Here is a 20,871-nt window from a genome sequence, read left to right on the forward strand (position 1 = left end):
GACCAGAAGGCCTTGTTGCTTTTGGGGTTAAAAAAAAAAAAAAAAAAAAAAAAAAAAAAAAAACAACAAGCGTAGTCTAGGTGGCATCATCATTGTCATTGCCATCAACACCATCACCATAATGGTTATCATTACCATCATCATCACCAACATCAACGCCGTCGCCATCATCATTCAATTCAGTTTCGCCGCACCTAGTAAAACACTATAAATATCACGTTTATAATTTCGCTCCTAGCAAAAACAAGTCGTTCCTTACCAACTTAATCTAGAGTTCCATACTCTAACTCAATCATCAGCATACCACTCTCATCACCCCATACTAGCGTCATTAACATCACATAGCCTATTCTCACCGGTATAATCATCAGTTGTAGCACCGTAATTATCGTTCTGTCTATAATCATCACAACCACAACCATCATCATCATCATTATCACTATCATCATCACCAATTACATTATCATCTAATTGTGATCACCATCATCATTATCACTATCATCATCACCAATTACATTATCATCTAATTGTGATCACCATCATCATCATTACTATTATAATCATAATTATCGTCATCATGATCATAATCATCAACAATAACAGTTGCACTACAATCATTATTAACATAATCGTCATCAACATCATTTTGCTAATATTTCTTTATTCTCATCTCGTATCATTGTTATGATTCAATGGCATTGTATCACTACTAACATCATCGTAATTACTGTATATCTTTGTTGTCTATCTTAATTAACAAAGGATCATTGAACATATGCTCTTTACACATTCTTACTTATTGAGAACCAATTTGCTGGTATTTACAACAAAGTTCATCTAAGTCTGTGAAGCCATTTGACAAACGTAAGCGATGTAGGCATGTCGCAATCTATGCACTTACATCGCCGACAGCGCAAAGTAGGCAGGCTAACAGCGTCTTGCTTGGAAGGTGAGAAAAACGTGTTATATTCCTATCCGATTCAATGCCGATGAAAGAAAAATCGTGAGAACTAAAAGCACCATGTCACATTAATTTCCCATGAGAAACTTGGACGTCAAATACACTCTGCAAATTAACTATTCTATTCTACATTGATTGCGGTGACTGATTGTAACATAAACAGTATTGAGAAAAAGGTGCATTGTAGATATTTAAACACACGTTTAATATTATTTGTATATATTGTATATAAACATGTCGGAATATCCAAAAGTAGAAGTGACATATTCCGCTAACATGTTAAAATATAAAATTATGAGTCTGTTTTTTTGTGAAATGCCAAGCACTTCGAGGCTTTTTATTTTTTGTTTGTAATATTATTTCGTCACTGCAATCAGTCGCTTTGAGACACATGCACCCCGTAAGTCTATGGTGATAACAATTCCAGTCATTTTTTTGGCTTCGCTGACTGGCAGCCGTGTCGGTTTCATAGACTTGTATGAAAACTAAATAAATAGGCTTACATTTACTGAGTTTTTATTCTCGTATAGAAGCAATCAAATTTGACCCAAATATATTACTGAAGACACATGCTTATCAACATTAAACTATTTTAATTGGTAAATTCAACAGACCGAATCGGCGCCTCCAGCTATTACTGGACACGTGACACATGTGGGTACTAAATGTGAACAAAACATCGTAAACCACAGTGCGCTCAGTTTAAACACAATATATTGAGAGAGTTATGTTTTTTAGACAGCGACCCAAAGTAAAGTAAGGCAGTAGGCCTTTTCTTAATAGTGATTTATAATTACTTTGGCAATCTCCGTGCATTTTATTTAGGCTCTGGAATGCTGCTAGTGTCTTGGCTACATACAAGTATAGGCCTACTAGGCTGCACTGTTAATGAGCCTAGACCAGAGGGCAAAACACTGGGGGAATGTTCCCCTACTGGATCCGCTACTGTCAGCCGGCGACGACTCCAAGAGCAACATGCACGTCGTGAACGTACCGTACCTTTCCTTGAAACCTTCCAGGCTTTATTCCCACTATCCATTGGAGTCTTACCAAACCAAACTGATAGTGTTTGAACATTTAATTTTGGAACACTTCCAAGTGATTTACCAAATTATAACTCACGTTCCAACCAACGTTTGCAACATGTTGTGACTTGTATCAACAAGGCGAAGACATATTCAATGCACTGTCGTCTCACGATCTCAATATATGTAAACAAACCCTAATACCCACTATAATTCATGTGACCAGAGCCGCCGATTCGGTAAATCGGAAAATGGAAACAGGTTATTTTGTGGTATCATAATCAATCAATTTATTCATCAACTTTAGGCCACTGGCCCTTTGTATACATAAAGAATCATAAAATAATAGCGAACAATGTGGAAAATCAAATAGTTGTAAAAGGTTATCTATCTCCGTTCTCTTAAATGCATGGTGTAAATAAATGCATTTGTATTATTAGTGGACTGTGCGAGATCATTAAGGAAATAAAGTTATATTGTGTAGGGAAACGAACATAATATCGTGGGATGTATTTTTCTCTTAAATCACTGTATAATATACATTTGAGAAGAAAATTTAATTCATCTTCAATATCCCCCTTAGAAAAGCAAATTCTATCCTCATGACATTTCTACATGATGATTAATTATTAATTACACTAATGGTATACAATGTGCCATCAAGATTATTTCGGTTTAATAAGCCTATGACAAGCAGTCCCTAGCTGTTGATAAACATCTTTCACTCGCCTACCCTTCGTAAACCTTGAAACACTTTACATAGTGAGATCGTGGTAATCTTTATCAAGTATATTACAGTACTACTAAACGTCAAAGGTGCACATATTCAATTACATTAAAAATATTAACACAGTTCAGTAAAACGGCTCACAGTGGACCTGGTTGTGCAGCCTCTCAGGCAACGAGTTCACAGGACTAATATGAGTCTTAAATTGAACACCGCAGTTGAACAAAGAACTCTACTCGTTACGCACTTTCACAGTCGTCATGTAAATGCAATCAAATTACATTCAACCCACCATTACAAACTCACAACAATGGATGTAAATATTAAGAGTAAACCTTTACATTATACACACAAACGTTTTTACTTTCTATTTCGCCAAATATATATATATACAGTACCTATGCCTACAGTAATTATCTACTATACCGTATTTATTCGAATGAACGCCCCTTGGCGTTTATTGTTGAAAAGGGATTTTATTCGAGGGGTTGTTCATGTTTTTTGGTGTAAAATAGATACTCAAATAGTCGCCCCTTTATTTCACTATAAATGTGAGACTACAAGACATAATTACCGTCAACAGGTCATTGGACGATCATAAAGACTTATTGATCCCAACCAGGTTAGAACAAAATGTAATTCTACTGGAGCAGAATATTAAAATAATGTACATGTATTGAAATTTATGTTGCTTCCGTTAGATTAAGACATTTAGGAAGTGTTTATTCGAAGAAAAAATAAACGTCTCGGGGTGTTTATTCGAGGGAGGTGTTTATGTTCCAAATGACGCTCTAGAGGGGGCGTTTGTTTGAATAAATACGGTAATATTATTACTAAACTGAGTGACATCTTTACTGTACCCGCGCAAAGTGCCAGGGTGCTTGATTCAAAGTAGAGGTCTGAATGGGGAGCTCCTTTTTGATGACGTTGGTACGATACGCTGTTTCCTGTGTCATGGAACACGGCTTCATGTTAAAGTCGGGCCAGGGCCAAAGAAGTGTCCCCTTGATAGGGGTCTCCCCTGAATATTGATACCCTTATTTATGGGATACTAACCAAAACGTAATGATTCGAACGTTTGGCAAACTCATGACGTATCCCCTCCACTTAGTAGGAGTGTCCCTTTAGGAGTTGACAGTAGTGCTAAGACATAGGCCTATCTTTCCTCTCCTTTCACAGGGAAAAGTATCTGCTTAAGAGGGGTACCACTGATAGTACATTATTAAATGTGGATTTTAGTTGAGGAAATAATATTAACTTTTTAAAAAAAAATCATAAATTCATAATTTATATATATATTTTATTGTACTCAAAAATAAATAAATAAATAAACATAAATAAATAAATATAAATAAATAAATAAATAAATAAATATTTAAACAACATCCCAGGAACACAGGTACCATGTTTATATGAATGTGTTATTGTGATTAACAATGTTGCTAAAACATAAATAAGGCTATCATATTCACAGCATATGCATACATCGTTTACATTCATGTATCACTTACATTCTGTTCCTTTTCATCTAGCCCAAGAAGATTGCCTTTCGCCATTTTTTTTTTTTTTTTTTTTTTGTTTCTTTAGCAGTTTGTAATTATTATAGAAAAGTTAAGAGTGTCTGATTCAGTACGGGGAGAAGGGGTGGAGGGGAAGGAAGAATACTTTTACAAATGGAAGGTCCAGACCACCACAGCGCCACCATGGTCGGGGTGATCGGGGTTGATGTGCGATATTTTATGTCCATGGAAACTGTAGATGGATGGAAATGCCATTCTCAATAGGTTTTATTTTTTTTCATAATAATACAGTACAGTATCACAATATTCTTGGAACAGGGCCGGTTGGTTATTCACCTCTTCCCTTGAAACCTCCCAATTTTTTATTTTTTTTTTCAATTAAAATCATGTAAAATGTTGCTCCAATGTTCACAGACAAAGTGCCAAAACAACTACAAGTCCATGATTCTGACATCATAAAAATGTGTTAAAAGATCAACTTTAGGAATATCTAAAAGACGAATGTAAATGAATTGTTGACTATAGACCCCTTTCGGTATTTACATTGGCCTGGCAGAGACGATGTCGGTGCACTCCACTGGTAGGCAACAGATTCGATGAGTATATGACAAATGCACAGGAAATCAGGAAACTGGTAATCTTTTTTTTTTGCCAAAAATATGAAAGCTACATGGACGAAATTCCTGATTTCCTATGGATTTGTCATAATACTCGCCAAATATTTTGCCTTCCATTAGAGTGTGCCGCCAGCGTTTCCACCAGGCCAATCTAAACACCGAAAAGGGGTCTATTTAAACCATGTAGGTAATAATATACATAGCCGTCAGAAGCATTTTGCAAGTGGTCCCTCCATTATAGTGAGAGCGGGTATTGGGGGGGGGGGCACTTGACAACTTTGGTAGTAAATGAAGAGTGGAGACCTGCTATCTTTATCCACGGCTACATGATTTTGAAGTTAGTTGAGGTCTGAGAGCATCCACTCAACCCCACCATGGTTGGTAAACAACTTGTTTGGCACCTATGAATGTCTGGAAATAGATTCTGGCAACCTAGAGCCGCTATCCCTTCCCCTTAAGGTGAAGCCACAATATGTAAAGTTAGCATGGATGCCAGGAAATAGCAGCTGGTAAAGCTGTAGAAAATAATATTGTTCAAAATTTAATTTCTTATCGTTGCCATAACTAGATGAATTGAGTTGCTTATTCCTCCGAGAAAGCAAGAAACACAATACATATACAATGATAAAACAAAATGGCTATAACATATTTGTAATTGTATTTACACGGCGTGGATGGTACTCAGCTATGAAATATTAACAATATGCAATAAATAAAATACAATAAGATACAATATGCCACGCAAATGGGCCTCCTGTGCCTACACGTTATGAACATACTGCTCATACAATTTTAATTAAATTTTCTTGCGAAGTTCAGCTTGTAACATTAATAAGTTTATTTATCACGATGTCGATGAGTTATACTATTACACTAGAATTGTAAAAAAATTGTTTAAAAATAAAAAATAAGTGCTGTGTTTGCTTCTGGTAGGCCTGATACCGATTACACATTAATTCTAGTCAATCCTTGGTATATTCATGGCAGACAGACCATGCAGGTATACTTCCATACAGAGATCTCCCCTGGTAATAAATAGAGTACTAACATTAGGGTGATCCAGTTATTGAGTGGAGAGGGGCACAATGTTGCTGAATGTGGTTGGTATTACAGGGGTCCAGAAGTCCTACCACTTAAAGATGTATTGTCCCATGCAAAATATCATCAAAATCATTTTTGAAATTAACCTTCCCATTTTGAGGTAACATAAAAATGATCAACTTGAACATAAAAATGTTCATTTTACAACGTAAAATTATACATTACGATGATTTAAAACATTTTACAACAAAAAATGATAAACACTTCCAGTCACTGAAGTGTTTTATATTTTTATTATAATTTTCCTATTGAATTTTTAAAATTCAATAATTTCTTTGCTCAAGTTAAAAACTGGTATGCTACTGCAAAAATGAACAAGTTAATTTCAAAATTATTTTTTTATGATTTAGTTATGATGATCATAATTATGAGGGGACAATGATAACGATGGCAGTGATGACAACAATGGTAATAATAATAATGACGATGATGATATCGATGGCGATGACGTCGACGATGATGATGAACGGTGATGATGTTGATGTAGGTAGCGACATGTTTGAGAGTGATGGAGAAACTAATGCAGACTAAAGTAAAGTGAGTTCAATCTGGAATCAAACGGAAAAAAGGCCCCTGGTCAGGGTGCAGGGATAAAAGCCCCTCGAAAAAACTGCAGTTTTGATTATTTGGTAGAGTCTAAGTTAGGTTGCTATGCTATTTTAGTCTCATAATAGGCCTAATACTTTCAGAGAGCAAGCGATCCTCTGATTGACATCCAGGGACTAGAAAAAAGTTGGTGGTTCTCGTAGTAATGTATATATCAATAAAAATGTTTGGATTTAATCTATTTATCGTTGCTTTTCATCGCACTGTAATGGTTAATTTTGTTGAGCACCACACCCCTTTATAAACCTGGACATCCCCCACCATCTTTCGTCCGACGCCACGACGAGGTCATGAGATTAAACTAATCTTAAAATCCAATCAACTTGCGATTGCCATTCCCTAATATTGCGGTCTAAATGTATACATTGTGGATGCCCACAAATCTCATCTAGCAAACCCCCGCCCCTCAAGGGGTGAAGTTGGTGTATAAATTCATACATGTAAATTTTTTAAATGTGCTGCAAAGCAACTACCCCTATTCCAACTCCATGCAGGGACAGACACAAGATTGAAAGTTAGTGGTCTAGATACTGTACCCTCCACCTCAGGTCCATCATACCATGATTAAAAATGGCTCCTCTGCAAACAGTACATGAACTTCCTTCACTCTAGGGGTTTAAATTTTTATTGCAAGTAATCAATTTGGCCAACTCTAACCTCTAAACATTTTCAACATCAATCTTTATCTTTATTACTAAAAGTTAAGGAATGTTAAAACAAGTTGTAATGTACATTGGCAATACAAAAACACAAGCGCATGGTGGATTTTTATTTAACTATATAACATTAAAAAGTCAATGCGATGTGTACATTCATATAATTCATAATTATCATTATATATTTATTTCAAAAAGTAATGTAATTGAGAAGTAGTGGTACGGCCATAGTCGGTGCGGCCAGTGCCGTTCCAACGGCCCTGCTATAATACCTGCATTGTTAAACACAGAACAATTCATTGATTACTGTTCTTGAGATACGCATTCACATTTAAATATGGATGTACCTCCATGCTCAAAATGAAAATGGTCAAGGAATGATGCTAATGACCATTTGTTGGTTAGGCAAATTTAATACTGAACTACTAAAAATACACTAGCGAGTAAGCCTGCCATTTATTTATATATTTTAATATGGAATCAAATGGTGAATCAGAATTTATCATTAGTGATGAGTCACTGGAGAAAAAAATTAAGTTCAATATCTTTATAGACCTACTGACGATATATAGTTTGTTCATGTAGGAAAAAAAAGTATCTTTCTATGGCAGTAAAATTGGCAACATAGACTTCTTCTTGGTGTTATCAGCTTACACTGGAAGATGTCGAGATTAAATAGCATGCAATAAACACTGGCATTTTGCCTAAATCTGGTAAAGTCACCATAGAAGATGGAAAGAAATTCAAGGACGATCAGAGATCAATATTTTGAATAGAATTGAGGAACATCCGGAAGTAGAACCTTGGTCAGAGATTAGGTATTGGATATGGAAATGGAGAGCCAACACGACATCAAGCAGTCTATGGAAGAGAAGCATGTGAATGTCTACGCGGGTATGTGGTATGCAGATTAGGCTGGCGTGTAATCTTCTTGTAGATAGAGCTACCAGGTAGACAGACACTACAGTACTACTACTTCTATAATGTAGCCTGCCACAAGCACAGTATAAAGACTTGTGGCGTATCGACAAGACTACTGTTGATAAAAAGTGTCAACGAGAAGAAGCAGTGAATCAGGTCCAAGATGCTCAAGTCCACAATTTCTCAACTTGCCATGATGGCTGCAGAGGCACCAGAGATGCTGCATTCAATTGGCTCGTGCAGTGCAGATAACAACCACCAAGGATAAGGTTGCATACAATCCCTGTTACAGGAAGAGGCTGCAGAGGCTGCAGAATCCACATCTGAAGAACTTTGAGTGTTCCGTGAAGACTCTTAAGCTGATGTTCCCATAGCCGAGCCTTCCCATTTTAAAAGCGACTATTGGAAGTGGCGACAAGTTGGTACGGAAAGTGGAGTTCATCCCAGTTGAAGGCGTGTTCGGTAATAGATGAGTTAGTTCCACTATAAACCATATAGATTATTTGCTGAAGGCTAAATTTTAACCAAAAATATTAGTATTTTGCAACTACATATATGCGTATACAATAAAAAATATAGCACCAACTATTATAAGAAAGAAATTCTCTCCTGCTTATTAATACCATGTATATATTAATCTAGTGTAGAATATAAAACTATATATAACTTTTTCTTGGATTTTCTAATTCGCATCAAAAAAATTTCTCGACATAAACTGATGCTGGTGGCGCTTTCCAAAATGTGCTAATACTACGAAAAATCAATAAATTAGAGACTTGTGCCAAGTCTTTTGTATCATGTACTACGTAAGACTTACATTAACATTATTTGAATGGGTCATATGCAGATTCAAACCACTTCACAAGTCATTGTTCAAAAACATGAACACTATTCATAATCATATATTGCGATAGACATATATACAAAACTCTAAACCACATCAACTGGCTCCAGTGCTTCAACATTGCTCTCTGAAAGAAAAAAACAAATGTAAGCCATTGAACAGTTGTGTGAAAGGAATGGTGATTATATTTGAGCTACCACAGGCATCCGAAGGAAAATCACAATACAGTAACCATATAATGCACATATAGACAAAAACCTATACACAGATAATGAAAAACTAAGTGCAAGAGAATGGAAGTTAAATAAGAACTGTGTCTGGTTTCTCTTATTAATTCTTTGTATCAATTTTTTGGTTTTAAAGAATACAGTAGACAATTCGGAAGGCTTAAGTGAATGTTAGGGAATAACGTCAGGCCAAGCAAAACAACTGGCGTCTCCACAAGAAGAATGGCGAGTCGTGCATGGACTGGAGGAAGACATACTTTAAGATCTGTACATCTAAAACATGTTAACTGGCTGTAATTGAATATTATTTTTAGATTTTTTGATAATAGAGGCCGTTTATTTACATAACGTTAAGGGCGCTTCAGAACAAAGAAACATGCTTCAGTTTTAGTTATTACATGACTGAATAATAAAATGTTCTGATCTTATGTGCTTCATTTCGTTATCGTTTGTAAAATTTCGACTCATTATAAGAAGCGGCGCTAGTGGGGTACCCCCCCCCCTTTGGGGAATTTCCAGCAAGGTTGTCGACGAAAAAAGAAATCTTGACTGCCGAAAAGTATTTAGGTATGTCTTACTTGCCTGTCAAATTTTAGTGATTAAAAACAGTTTAATTTTAGGGATTAAAAACAGTTTAATGCGAGCAGTGCTACAGTATTTGCAGTATGTATCTGTGCATACTATTGTGATCGTATCGGTTGCGGTGGTAGGCCGGATCTTCCCCGACAGGGGGATGGTACAGTACCTCCGGCAGGTGGTTTGTACCCCCGACAGGGGGCCTTTTAACTTGCATGATTTTCTATCAAATTATACTTCTTAAATAAAGTATACCATAATCAACACAATTTTTCTCCTATGGGGGGAGGGGGAGCGTGCTAGTCTTCCCTGACAGCAGGTGGACACTTTGTCGGGGAGCTTGGACCCCTTGTCAGGGAATTCCTTGCTACCGCCCCTGCTCATTATTCAATGCGGATTATTGGTTAGTATATTATGTGGACTGGAAATTCTGCATCTATTTAACAGTGTTTAATATTTAATGGAAATTGGTTGAGCACTAGCGAAGTACATTGACCATGTCGGCTCTAATACTAATACACTTTTCAGTTAGATTTAGTGATTGATTTCTCTTCATACATATTTGTCCAGGCCTAGTCCTACTCCTCCTTTTTCTTTTTCCAACAATTTACACCTTTAGCACATTCTAATCTGAGTTTTCAAAGAAACCTGCAATGATCCTGCCATCCTGCTAATGTCAAAACGACTACCTACCACCACTAATTGCATCTGTTCTTCTGCTGTTATGTAAATATTCACAGCATTCTTGTCATGAGAAATGCTCTCTGGATGATTATCTTTTCCGCCGCACCACCATTCGTAATTTTCGGTTTCCCAATGTCCTTATATTATCTTTTTTCATTCAAAAAGTGCCTCTTGAATTTGATAAGTTCCTATAAGAATCCCTCAATTTTCATCTATATTCATAAGCGCCCCACCCCCCAATTCCCACTCTGTTTTCATAAGGGCCCCGTTTAAGTAACTCCCCTCCCCTTTGAATAAGCGCCCCTCAAAAAGTGCAAAAAAATATTTTAAGTGCCCAGGTGCTTATTCGCACGAGTACGGTAGGCTGACTATACTTTTGGTCAACTGGCACCCCTTATTCGTTCTTGGGTTGAAATACGCAGTAAGGTTTTAACAGGTTCACTTAACACTCTGTCCTTGGAGGTTCAGGGAAGAACTGAAAGTAATGATCTAAAGATAAATACTGCATGTTAGTTTGAGTTTCATTACAGCTAATGGGAATGGATAGAACTAGAAAAACAGCCTTGGCAGTCAACATGTTAAAAAAGCAAAAATTTGCGAATGCATTGTCAGTCTAATCGTTGATAGAATCTGTGTAAAATACAGTGATGCACACGGAAGTATCATGAACTTGTAGACTTAACCAAGTCGCTACTGTTTGCACTTGATATTGTTGCTCCCGGAAAACTAGCTGGTTATTCTTTTTCGAGCAAAGTTCACTCGGGTAAACTTGCCATGTACAGTATCTTGTGAAATTTGACGAAGGAGAATGCTACGTAGGTTGCACTGTATTTTATATATATATATATATATATATATTTCTTTTTTTGGGGAGGGGGGATCTATCTGATATATGTCACATCTATGATTTGATAGGCCAGGTTTCCCTACCATATATCGTGCATTCGCAGTGCTATATGGCAGTGAAACCTGGCCTATCAAATTTCAGGATGCCCAACGAAATGAATTGTCAATGATCTGTTGGATCTGTGGTATGTCCTTAAAGGAAAGAAGGTCTAGTGAGGAGCTAAGAAGAATTAGTGGTATAACATCAATACTGGATGTGATGCGGCAAAAAACGTTTACATTGGTTTGGCAAAACTGTCATCCACAAATAACAGTGAGTATTAGTTTACTTAAAGAAATTTTCTCTATGGAACAGACACAATAATACCTTTCTGCTTTTGCACAGACTATAAAAAAAAAACAAGCCACAAGGGATAAACAATACATTTCCAATAACAATACACAAAAAAAATAAATTTCAATGCTACACTGACATTTGCCAGCATCCAATGTTTTACCTGTGTACGTAATACTTCAAACGGACTTGATATATACAGTTGACTGTTGGTAACCAGGTGGTTTAGTAATACAAAAGGTAAGCTGAAGATGGACAGGTATTTTGTTAAACAGCTTTTACTTTCAAGCACTAGAATTTCTATATCTGTAATAATGTAATGGTAGAAATAAAAATAATAATATGAATAAAAATGAATAAAACTCACATTGAAGACTCACTTAGCATGTAATTATGCCACTTCTTTAAAAATAGTGATGAAGAACTTACCTTTACTTATCTCATCAGAATTCTTTAGTAATCTTTAAAAAAAAAAAAAAAAAATCTGTTACTGACAAAAAATTGTGGACACATGAATTTAATGGTAAGAATGATTTCAAATCAGAAAATTTTAATACCTGAAACAAACACTAAGTAACATCTGAGTGAAAAATTTGAAACCTTCATCTTTACAATGCAATATTCCAAAAGGTATTTCCAACCTAAATCTGCCAGATTCTGCTGGTGTGGATCATCAAAGGCAAAATAAAACATTGGAAAATATTGAATTGTATTGTTTTGATTTAGGGGTGGGGATGCATCTATGTAGTTGAGAGAGGGGGGGGGGGGCCAAGTATGATTAGAGAAATCTATTGCTTCGCTATCATTGTCATTCACACCATGTTATAATAAACAATATAGAGCAAGTAAATAAGGAAGACAGATGAATAAAAAAAACTTGGAATCTTGTGTTCATTTTGTTTTGAATTGAGAATGAGTATAGCTTTGATTGTAGAATTCAAATGGTGAGTTCAAAGTACTGTTCAACACTGCGAACTGCCCTAAAGTGCCCTAGTTCCCTAGTTGTCAATAGATGTTTACTTTGTTATGAAGATGACAATGTTGTTAACAAATTTCTTGAAAGAGTAAACCATGGAATTGTGTATGAGAATGGCAGTTAAACGTCCTCTACTAGAAAATATACTGTACCTTATGGCCTGGAAAACTGATGCATGATTCCTATGGCCACTCACACCATAAGCATCAAAAGTAACAATCTAAATATAAAGAAAAAAAATCAATATTAAATTCACAATCAATTAATAATAATATTACAAGAAATAGTCAATAGCATCATGACCATTAATAATCAAATAATAACATTCAAGTAATAATAAATCAATTAATATTAAAAGAACGATCATTGAATAATACACATACAATACACAAAATATCAACTTATAACAATAAATTAAAATACCTGAAAATAATGTTTTTTTATAGTAACAATTGCTTATTAATATCATTATTTAACCCTTTTCCCCAGCGATCTATTCTAGGTCGCTGGGGCCCCTTAAGGGGTTTTAATAGGTTTCTGAAAAACGCATAATAAATTTTTATGACTGTAACTTTCTGCAAATGTTGGGTTTGATTGTTGGGTAAAATGTTCTGGGCTTCCGAAAAATAGCAAAATTATTTGACTTTTTAACCTAGGTCAAAGGTCATGTGCCCCAAAATTGCAATCTGGGGGCCCAAAAAGGGGACTTTTTTTCCCATAAACCCCATGTAAACGACACTAAAAAATTCCTATGCTCTTAGATGTTACACATTATGTGGAATATGTTGTTTTCTACAGAAATAAAATGTGTTTGGTTAAAAAAAAAATATAAAATGCTTTCATATTTATGAAGATTTCTTTATGCCCAAGGTCAGAAAAGTCATTGAGGTCATAATTTGGGGAACGGCCTCTATCACACGCCCCCTCCCTCGATAGAGGGCAAGTAAGCCTAGCTAGGCCTACATATGCTTATTTCTAACTGGGGTGGAATACTGGACCTAGGATATATTTTACTAAAACTAGTACACTTGATGAAATAATAATATAATATAATAATAATAGAGAAGATGGGGGTAGGGGTATTGAAATTTGAGAGAGGGTTCCATGTACATGACCAAACCCGAAATGAACATTTGCAGACCTAGGCCTAGCATTACTGGTTGCGTTTCAAGTTAAAATCTTTTCTCAGATTCATATTATTTATATTATTAATTAATTAATTAAATAATTATTATATAAGCAATCCCACTATCCTCGTCTATCCAAGTACATCAATCACTGACAGAAAAAATTGCCGATTTTTGCTCTATACAATCGCTAAGCCTTGTCTAGTTACTATGACATTAGGGAAATCCCCTAAAAGGGTCAGCAACAGAGGGCAGCATTATTAAAACAATAGGAGAAATAGGTCCGTACCGTATACGGGCCGCACAACCAGGGACAGTAAATTACTCCGTATGGGATACGGACCACGACCTCAAAGGGTTAACAAGTATTATTTTTAAATGTTAAAATTAGCAATAAATTGATAGTGAAGTATCTTAGTGATCATCATTATTATCACGTTACTCATAATCACCGTAATCATCAACAAGATCCTCATAATCACAATCATCAACTCAATCTTAATATTAATCATAATTGTAATACTTGTCATCATTACAACCATAAATTATCATCACCCCCATTGTTAGGATTATTTTTATTTAAGTTGGCCAATTGGTTGACATTAGCCTATTTCAAGACAGCGTCACTGTCTTTGCAGTACACAGCAGCGGAGTCGTGGAATTAGCCCATGGTGGAAACTACTGAAGCCCAGCATGTTGTCAAGCAGACCGGGGTGACGATCACACTGTTTTTGTTATCGGAGGCCAGTCTCTTCTTTCTTTCTGCTCCTTTTGAATTAAATGAATCTCGCGTCGTGAAAGTTTTTTTAAATTATTAATTTAATAAAACTGTTGTTGATGCGCCATGAGCATGTTTACGGATGGATACCAGATGCACAGCAAATAATCATTATTTTCATAATAATAATTATCATCATCACTTTTATTATCATCATCATCATTATTATACATAGCATACAGAAAATTACTTACTTTGTCAATAGAGTAATTGTGCACTTGCTTCTTAACATACTCTTTAATCAGATTGGTATGCCACTCTATATTTGGATCATCATCTAGATTGCTAAATAACATTTAATAATTGTTAATTATTAATGAAATTGTGACAACCAAAACATATGCTTATTGATTGCTTTGCAATTACTTTGTTTTGTAACATATGAAACGAAGCAAAGAAAAACTCCACAAAACATATCCATGCAGGCCTTATTTTACAGTATAGAGTGGCAGTTTTCATCACTGTTGGTTGTTTGCTGAATTAAAAAAAAAACATATTTAATAACTTGAACACTTTTGTGATGAATATAAAAATGACATACTCACTTATCTTCAATGATGGTTATTGCTGATTTCTCTAAGCCAAGTATGTTGCAGCTGTTTATCAATTCTTTTTTCCTGACTTCTCCCATGCTATAGAAATTGCCTATAAAGTAGTTTAAAAGTATAAAGATATTAATAAAATTATTCACTTTTGAGGATTAGAGTGCGCCCTCACCAATCATTACGGAAACCTTTCCTTCATTGGGGCCGCGCTAGGCTAGCGCCTACATAAAACTAGGCCTAGGCCTAGTGCTACTACAAGACTACTAGGAACGTTTTGGCGGTCAGACTTAATTAAACCAGTTACTACATAACCTGCACCTATGCAGGTAATTATACATACAATAACATGATCTACATAACTAAGATTACTTGTTCTAGTTTATTGCATAAACTAAGCACTAAGTAAGTAGCTAGGCCCTCGGCCTCTAATTTGAGTCTGGTCTAAGCCAGTCGAAAGCGATTCTCGGCCGCAGTCACCTGACGATAAACACAATAACCGGCATTTTGCTTGCTGTCCAAGAAAGTGGTTAATCGTTGGTCCAAAAAACATACACTCATCGTCTGGATGAGCAGTAACAATAAGGACTCGTGAGAAATTACATCTGTAAACACGAAAACATGTATAATATGCGTAAAGAATTACATACAACATCAAACAAGACCCAATGTATGTCAATAAGCACGCGACTGCAAACATGGTATATCTCCTCCGAGAGCAGGCCACACACATGTCACTTTCGGAACTCTAGAGGACAGCATATCGATCTTACTAGTTTACCCGTTAAAATTTCTATTACAGTAGTCTTATCACCCATGGAGCCCGAGGGGTATACTCGCTATCCTGGAGGGGCACACCATATCCGGTGATAGTAGTTTTTGTACCGCTTTTGACTCTCCTCAGCCCTCCTCTGACCTCCTCTTTCTTTTTTGATTGTTTTTTGTGGTTCTGGCTGAAAGGAATAAAATAAAAAAAATAAAAAATCCTCTGACGAATCAATCCTGATATTTCAATGCCAATAGGTATAAATTTTCACAAAAGGTGCTAAACGTTGTTATACATTTATATTATAGATAAAAAATGGCTCCTATAGTTTTTACTTACTTTAAAATTTGCTTGCTGAGACAAAATCCGCCAAATTTGATAGGCCTATCGGGTATTATCTGAATTTTAAAATGATCAAGACACCCATAAACTAAAAAAGAAAAAATAAATTCACATGTTTTACTATACGGTAATGTATGTAATAAATCGTATCAATAACATTACCGATCGTCATAAATGTAACAACTGCACGAGTCACTATGAGTTCTCTCTCAGAGATTATTGTGGGATTGTCAATGAGCTCTTGATCCTCTAACCAACGTCCATCCACAGCAGCAGCGATGAACAAGTGACGATAACATTAAGTCTGAGAGTGGCATCTCCGGCCATTTGGTACCATAATTATAACATTTTATGTTCTTACCTCAGCCCCATCCCAACCATGGTGGGGCTGAGGTGTTATAGACCCTCAATCTGTGAAAGTCGATCCCAGCTAGCAAAGCGACGTTGGCCCAACGTTGGTAAACGTTGGCAAGCGTCGGTAAGCGCGGGGTCGGATATCTGACGTTGGTACGACGTTGGTGTTTGGTTGCAAAATTTGGTCGGAGAGGTAACGTCAAACCAACATTGGAATTTCACGTTGGCCCAACGTATGAATATATTTGTCGATTTTCCGATGTCGTCCCAACTTTAGTAAGCCATCGTAAATATTCAGTCTGACTACCGACGTTGGTACAACGTCACGATTTGTTACTGGCCCGACGTCGGCAAACTACTAAAAAATGGTTGGGTACTACCGTTGTTGGCCCAACGTTGGCTACCGGTTGTAAATATTAGATGTGATAGACGTTGTCTCAACGTCACAGTACGTTGTTGGCCCGACGTCGGTAAACGTTTGAAATGGTGGTTGGTTAAATGCGTTGGCCCGACGTTGGTTAGAGGTTGTAAATAGTAGGATGTGATAACAGACGTTGTCGCAACGTTAGAGTACTTTGTTGGCCCGACGTCGGTAAACGTTAGTGAAGGTTGGTTACAACCGTTGAGCCGACGTTGGTTAGAGGTTGTAAATATTAGATGTAATTAAAGACGTTGTCGCAACGTCATAGTACTTTGTTTGCCCGACGTCGGTGAACGTTTGAAATAGACGTTGGTTACCACCGTTGGACCGACGTTGGCCAGAGGTTGTAAATATTAAATGTGATTACAGACATTGTCTCAACGTCACAGAACGCTGTTGGCCCGACGTCGGTAAACGTTTGGAATGGAGGTTGGTTACAACCATTGGCCCGATGTTGGTTAGATGTTGTAAATATTAGGATGTGTTTATAGACGTTGTCCCAACGTCACAAGTACTTTGTTGGCCCGACGTCGGTAAACGTTAGTGGAGGTTGGTGACAACAGTTGGGCCGACGTCGGTTATAAGTTGTAAATTTCAAACGTTTACCGACGTCGGGCCAACAGAGTATTGTGATGTTGCGAAAAAAAAAAAAATTGGTTCGTGTGGGAATTGAACACACAACCACCAGGTTTCCCGTAACATGACTAGTCTATTTTTTTTCTAATTTGCATAATGAATTTTTCAAAAATGTTTGTCTATTTTTTTTAAAAGTGCGTAAGGTATGGAGATGGTAACAATCAAAAATCGATTATAAATTTAACTCAACATTTTTAGACAAAAAATAAACCCCCTTGCCCCACGGCCCATTTTTGACACCATGACCATGTGTAATATTAACCTGCAGTGTATATATACAAAGATTTTTTTTAGCAGGGTCAGAGTTGACTAACTGGTACTTGGTGTGGTACTAGGTTTATCGAATTTATGGCTTAGGGGCCGCGGTTTACCTCCCTCCGTTTAGTCATGCTGGATCAGGGGTAGTAAACTCAGCGATCGTGGGTTCGATTCCCACACGGGGCAAGTTTTTTTTTAAATTTTTTTATTTATTTTTTTGAAGGTCGTAGGTTCGATTCCCACACGAGCCAGTAATTTTTTTATTTTTTTTATTTAAGGCAGTTTAGTTGATGGTGGATAATGAATAGCAATCATGGAGGTTGTGTGTTCGATTCCCACACGAACCATTTTTTGTTTCTTTAAGGCAGTTTAGTTGATGGTGGATAATGAATGTATTGTACTCGATGATGACGTCGTGAAATAACAACAAACAACAACGTGTCATGTCCGAGCCTAGGCCGTCATGGAAGCTCACTGGCTCCTGTGTAATTCATGTTAGGCTAACTGCAGACGAAAAGGTTACAATCCTTTCAGAGATAAGCTGGAAGAAAGTTTTAGACAGTGCCCATCAATGGAAGGATTTTAATACTGAGGAATGGAAGTTAGCGAAGTCCTTGGCTTGCTTAACCATTTTTCTTCGATCGTCGCTTCCAACCATCTAGGCGCGTCTAGCCTAAAGAGGGCCTACATAGCAGGTCGTTACCCACATCTTTATATTTGCGCAAGTAATTAAACATTTTTATTGAGCAGATTAATCACACTGATAAACATTTTTACTACATTCGGCTGATGATGTTCACATCATTCCAAAACGATAGGGGTTGAAATGAACCATAACATCGGGGTAACCCCCTACCCTTCCGAAAGATGCAATGGGTTCTTTAAAAAAGTGCACACGAGCCATATGTATACACTTGACCTCCATTTTAAGTCCTTATCCGAGAAGACTTGGTTCTACCAACCGAACCATGGCATGGGCGAGGAGCGGCTGGAACCAGCGCAGCTAGCGGCGCCCCTGTCCACTCGACTCGCCAAATTGCTTGCGCTACCACGACAAAAAAAAAATATGAATGCTATATAAAATTTTGTCTTGGCCAGACTACCTGGTACAAAACCGCTTACTAAGCTGGATTAACCATGATGCTTGCTCGGTTTCCATACAATCGCTCACCCTATCGGCGACGGTGGCCGGCAGCTGTTGTCGGAAAGGTTAAACCTGGTTCAACTTTGCCGATCATTCAGGGATGGTCCAGTGTGCGAAGCCCCCGAAAAATCTGACAATTTAGGGGTTTCAAAGGCTTATCTAATCGATTTTAGAGTCTACTAATAGAAATGTGGAAAATACATATAATTTTTTTTTCTTCCCGACGAATTCTGCTTTTTCTCCCCGACGGGGAGCAGCTCTCCCCAACGACGGGGGAGCCGTGTCCTGCCCCCGATCCCCCCTCTGGCGCCACCCCTGCCGATTGCGTTTCAGACGAATCAGGGTGCATCGACTAGCTGCCCTGACGTAATTATGAAGGCACCCCGATTCGTCTGAAACGCAATCGGCAAAGTTAAACCAGGTTCAACCTTCCCGACAACTGTCGGCGCCTGTCGCCGATAGGGTGAGCGATTCAATGGAAACCGAGCTTTACCTGGGATAAATAAAGCGGATTTATGTTACAGCCGAATCCACAGTCGTGGTGCTGGTATTGCTCGACGGGGGTTGATGTTCCAAACTAGAGAGGGAAGGGGGTGGGTGCGATGTCATCAACGTATGGCCGATGTCCCCGACAAGTGCCGATGTCCCTGACGGGGAAATAGGTGATGTCCCTGATGGAAAGGCCAATTTTCCTGACGGCAAATTAGGCGGGAACAGGAGAAACGGCCAACATCACTCAAAGGTTGGGTCTAAAGAGCGGAACACCTGGAAACTCCCACAATTAGGGATTTCAAAGGAATTATTTAATCAATTTTAGAGATATTTTTTCTCCCCGACAAATTTTGCTTTCAGACATGAGAAAGGGAACTCTTGACATCCCCCTCTCCACCATCATTGACGCGAAAATCGGCCTTTCCACCGGGGACATCGCCCCTTCTCCCGTCTGGGACATCGACACCTGTCGGGGACATCGGCCAATCGTCGGTGGCATCGCACTTACCCCCTTCCAACTCTATTTTGGAACATCAAATCCCCGTCGAGCAAATACCTGAGCACCACGACTGTGGATCCGATGTCCCCGACCAAGGAGCGATGTCCCCGATGGAAAGGCCAATTTTCCTGACGACAAAGTGGGCGGGACAGGATCCGGCCAAGCACAACTCAGGGGGGATCTAAAGAGCGAATCACCTGGAAACTCCAACGATTAGGGATTTGAAAGGCTTAATAATCAATAGAGGTTTTTCTCCCCAGACAAATTGTGCTCCCAGACATGGGAGGGAGAACCCTTGGTACCCCCACCGTTGACGCAAATCCCCTTTTCCCGTTTAAAGCAAAGTCTGTATCCTTCCCTTGCACCCCGTCTTTGAATTCCTATATCCGCCACAGACAGTGGCGGATTCAAGGAGGCCCAGCCATCTCGTCCTCACTGAATTTGTCACAATTTGTTTTTAATGGGGAAGAAAGGAAATGATGAGAATTTGTACGGGTGTAATTTACGGCCATATAGTGTGCCATAATCGTAAATTTTCTTTCTTCAGCCCCAACCATGAGGTTGAGGTAGGCCTAGTATATGCTCCATATATGACGGCGGCCCCCGGAGCCATTTTGGTCCACTTACCATATAAAGTCGCACCCACCCAATAAAACCCTGCTTTTGGAGATCCTGTCTTGTCGCTTAAAACTGTTATTTGCAATGCATCAAGAACTATCTGCTAGACTACGCATAAGAGTGTGTTAAAGAGAGAGAGTGTCTGGGAGTTAAATCTGCTGTGTAAGTCTCTGTAGTTCCTATTGGAGCACTTATTATCATTCTATTTGTTTATACAGGATTATGTTTACAGTGCTATGCAGGAAACCTAATTTGAATATCATATATATCATT

The 20,871-nt window shown here is 37.7% G+C and overlaps 1 protein-coding gene across 3 annotated transcripts; it reads right to left on the bottom strand.

The window, feature by feature from the left end:
* Window positions 1–7,223: 7,223 nt before the first annotated feature.
* On the bottom strand, window positions 7,224–15,795 carry LOC117109619 (N-acetylglucosaminyl-phosphatidylinositol de-N-acetylase-like). Of its 3 annotated transcripts, XM_033252002.1 has the most exons (8): window positions 15,549–15,787; window positions 15,072–15,171; window positions 14,721–14,811; window positions 12,774–12,841; window positions 12,075–12,106; window positions 11,809–11,951; window positions 8,952–9,105; window positions 7,224–8,647 (listed from the first exon to the last, which is right to left on the bottom strand). In XM_033252002.1, the coding sequence occupies exons 1-7, from the start codon at window positions 15,766–15,768 to the stop codon at window positions 9,001–9,003; spliced, it is 759 nt and encodes a 252-aa protein (XP_033107893.1). In that variant the 5' UTR covers window positions 15,769–15,787; the 3' UTR covers window positions 7,224–8,647; window positions 8,952–9,000. The 3 variants fall into 3 exon arrangements, with proteins under 3 accessions (XP_033107893.1, XP_033107894.1, XP_033107892.1); XM_033252003.1 differs by having other exon boundaries at window positions 7,224–9,105; window positions 15,719–15,795; XM_033252001.1 differs by having other exon boundaries at window positions 7,224–9,105.
* Between the last annotated feature and the right edge of the window lie 5,076 nt (window positions 15,796–20,871).

The sequence above is a fragment of the Anneissia japonica genome, unplaced genomic scaffold (assembly GCF_011630105.1).
Source record: "Anneissia japonica isolate Jap-2015-1 unplaced genomic scaffold, ASM1163010v1 scaffold287829_len2072220_cov186, whole genome shotgun sequence".
Taxonomy (NCBI): Eukaryota; Metazoa; Echinodermata; class Crinoidea; order Comatulida; family Comatulidae; genus Anneissia; species Anneissia japonica.

Bases quoted from the DNA above. Each gene is read 5' to 3' on its own strand.
- LOC117109619 (XM_033252002.1), bottom strand. From the start codon at position 15,768: ATGTTTGCAGTCGCGTGCTTATTGACATACATTGGGTCTTGTTTGATG. The intron at 12,107-12,773 runs GTACAGTATATT...TTTTTTTTAAAG, and splicing joins TCAGTTTTCCAGGCCATAAG to ATTACTAAAGAATTCTGATG. The intron at 9,106-11,808 runs GTAAAACATTGG...TTTTTCTTTCAG, and splicing joins TTGAAGTATTACGTACACAG to AGAGCAATGTTGAAGCACTG.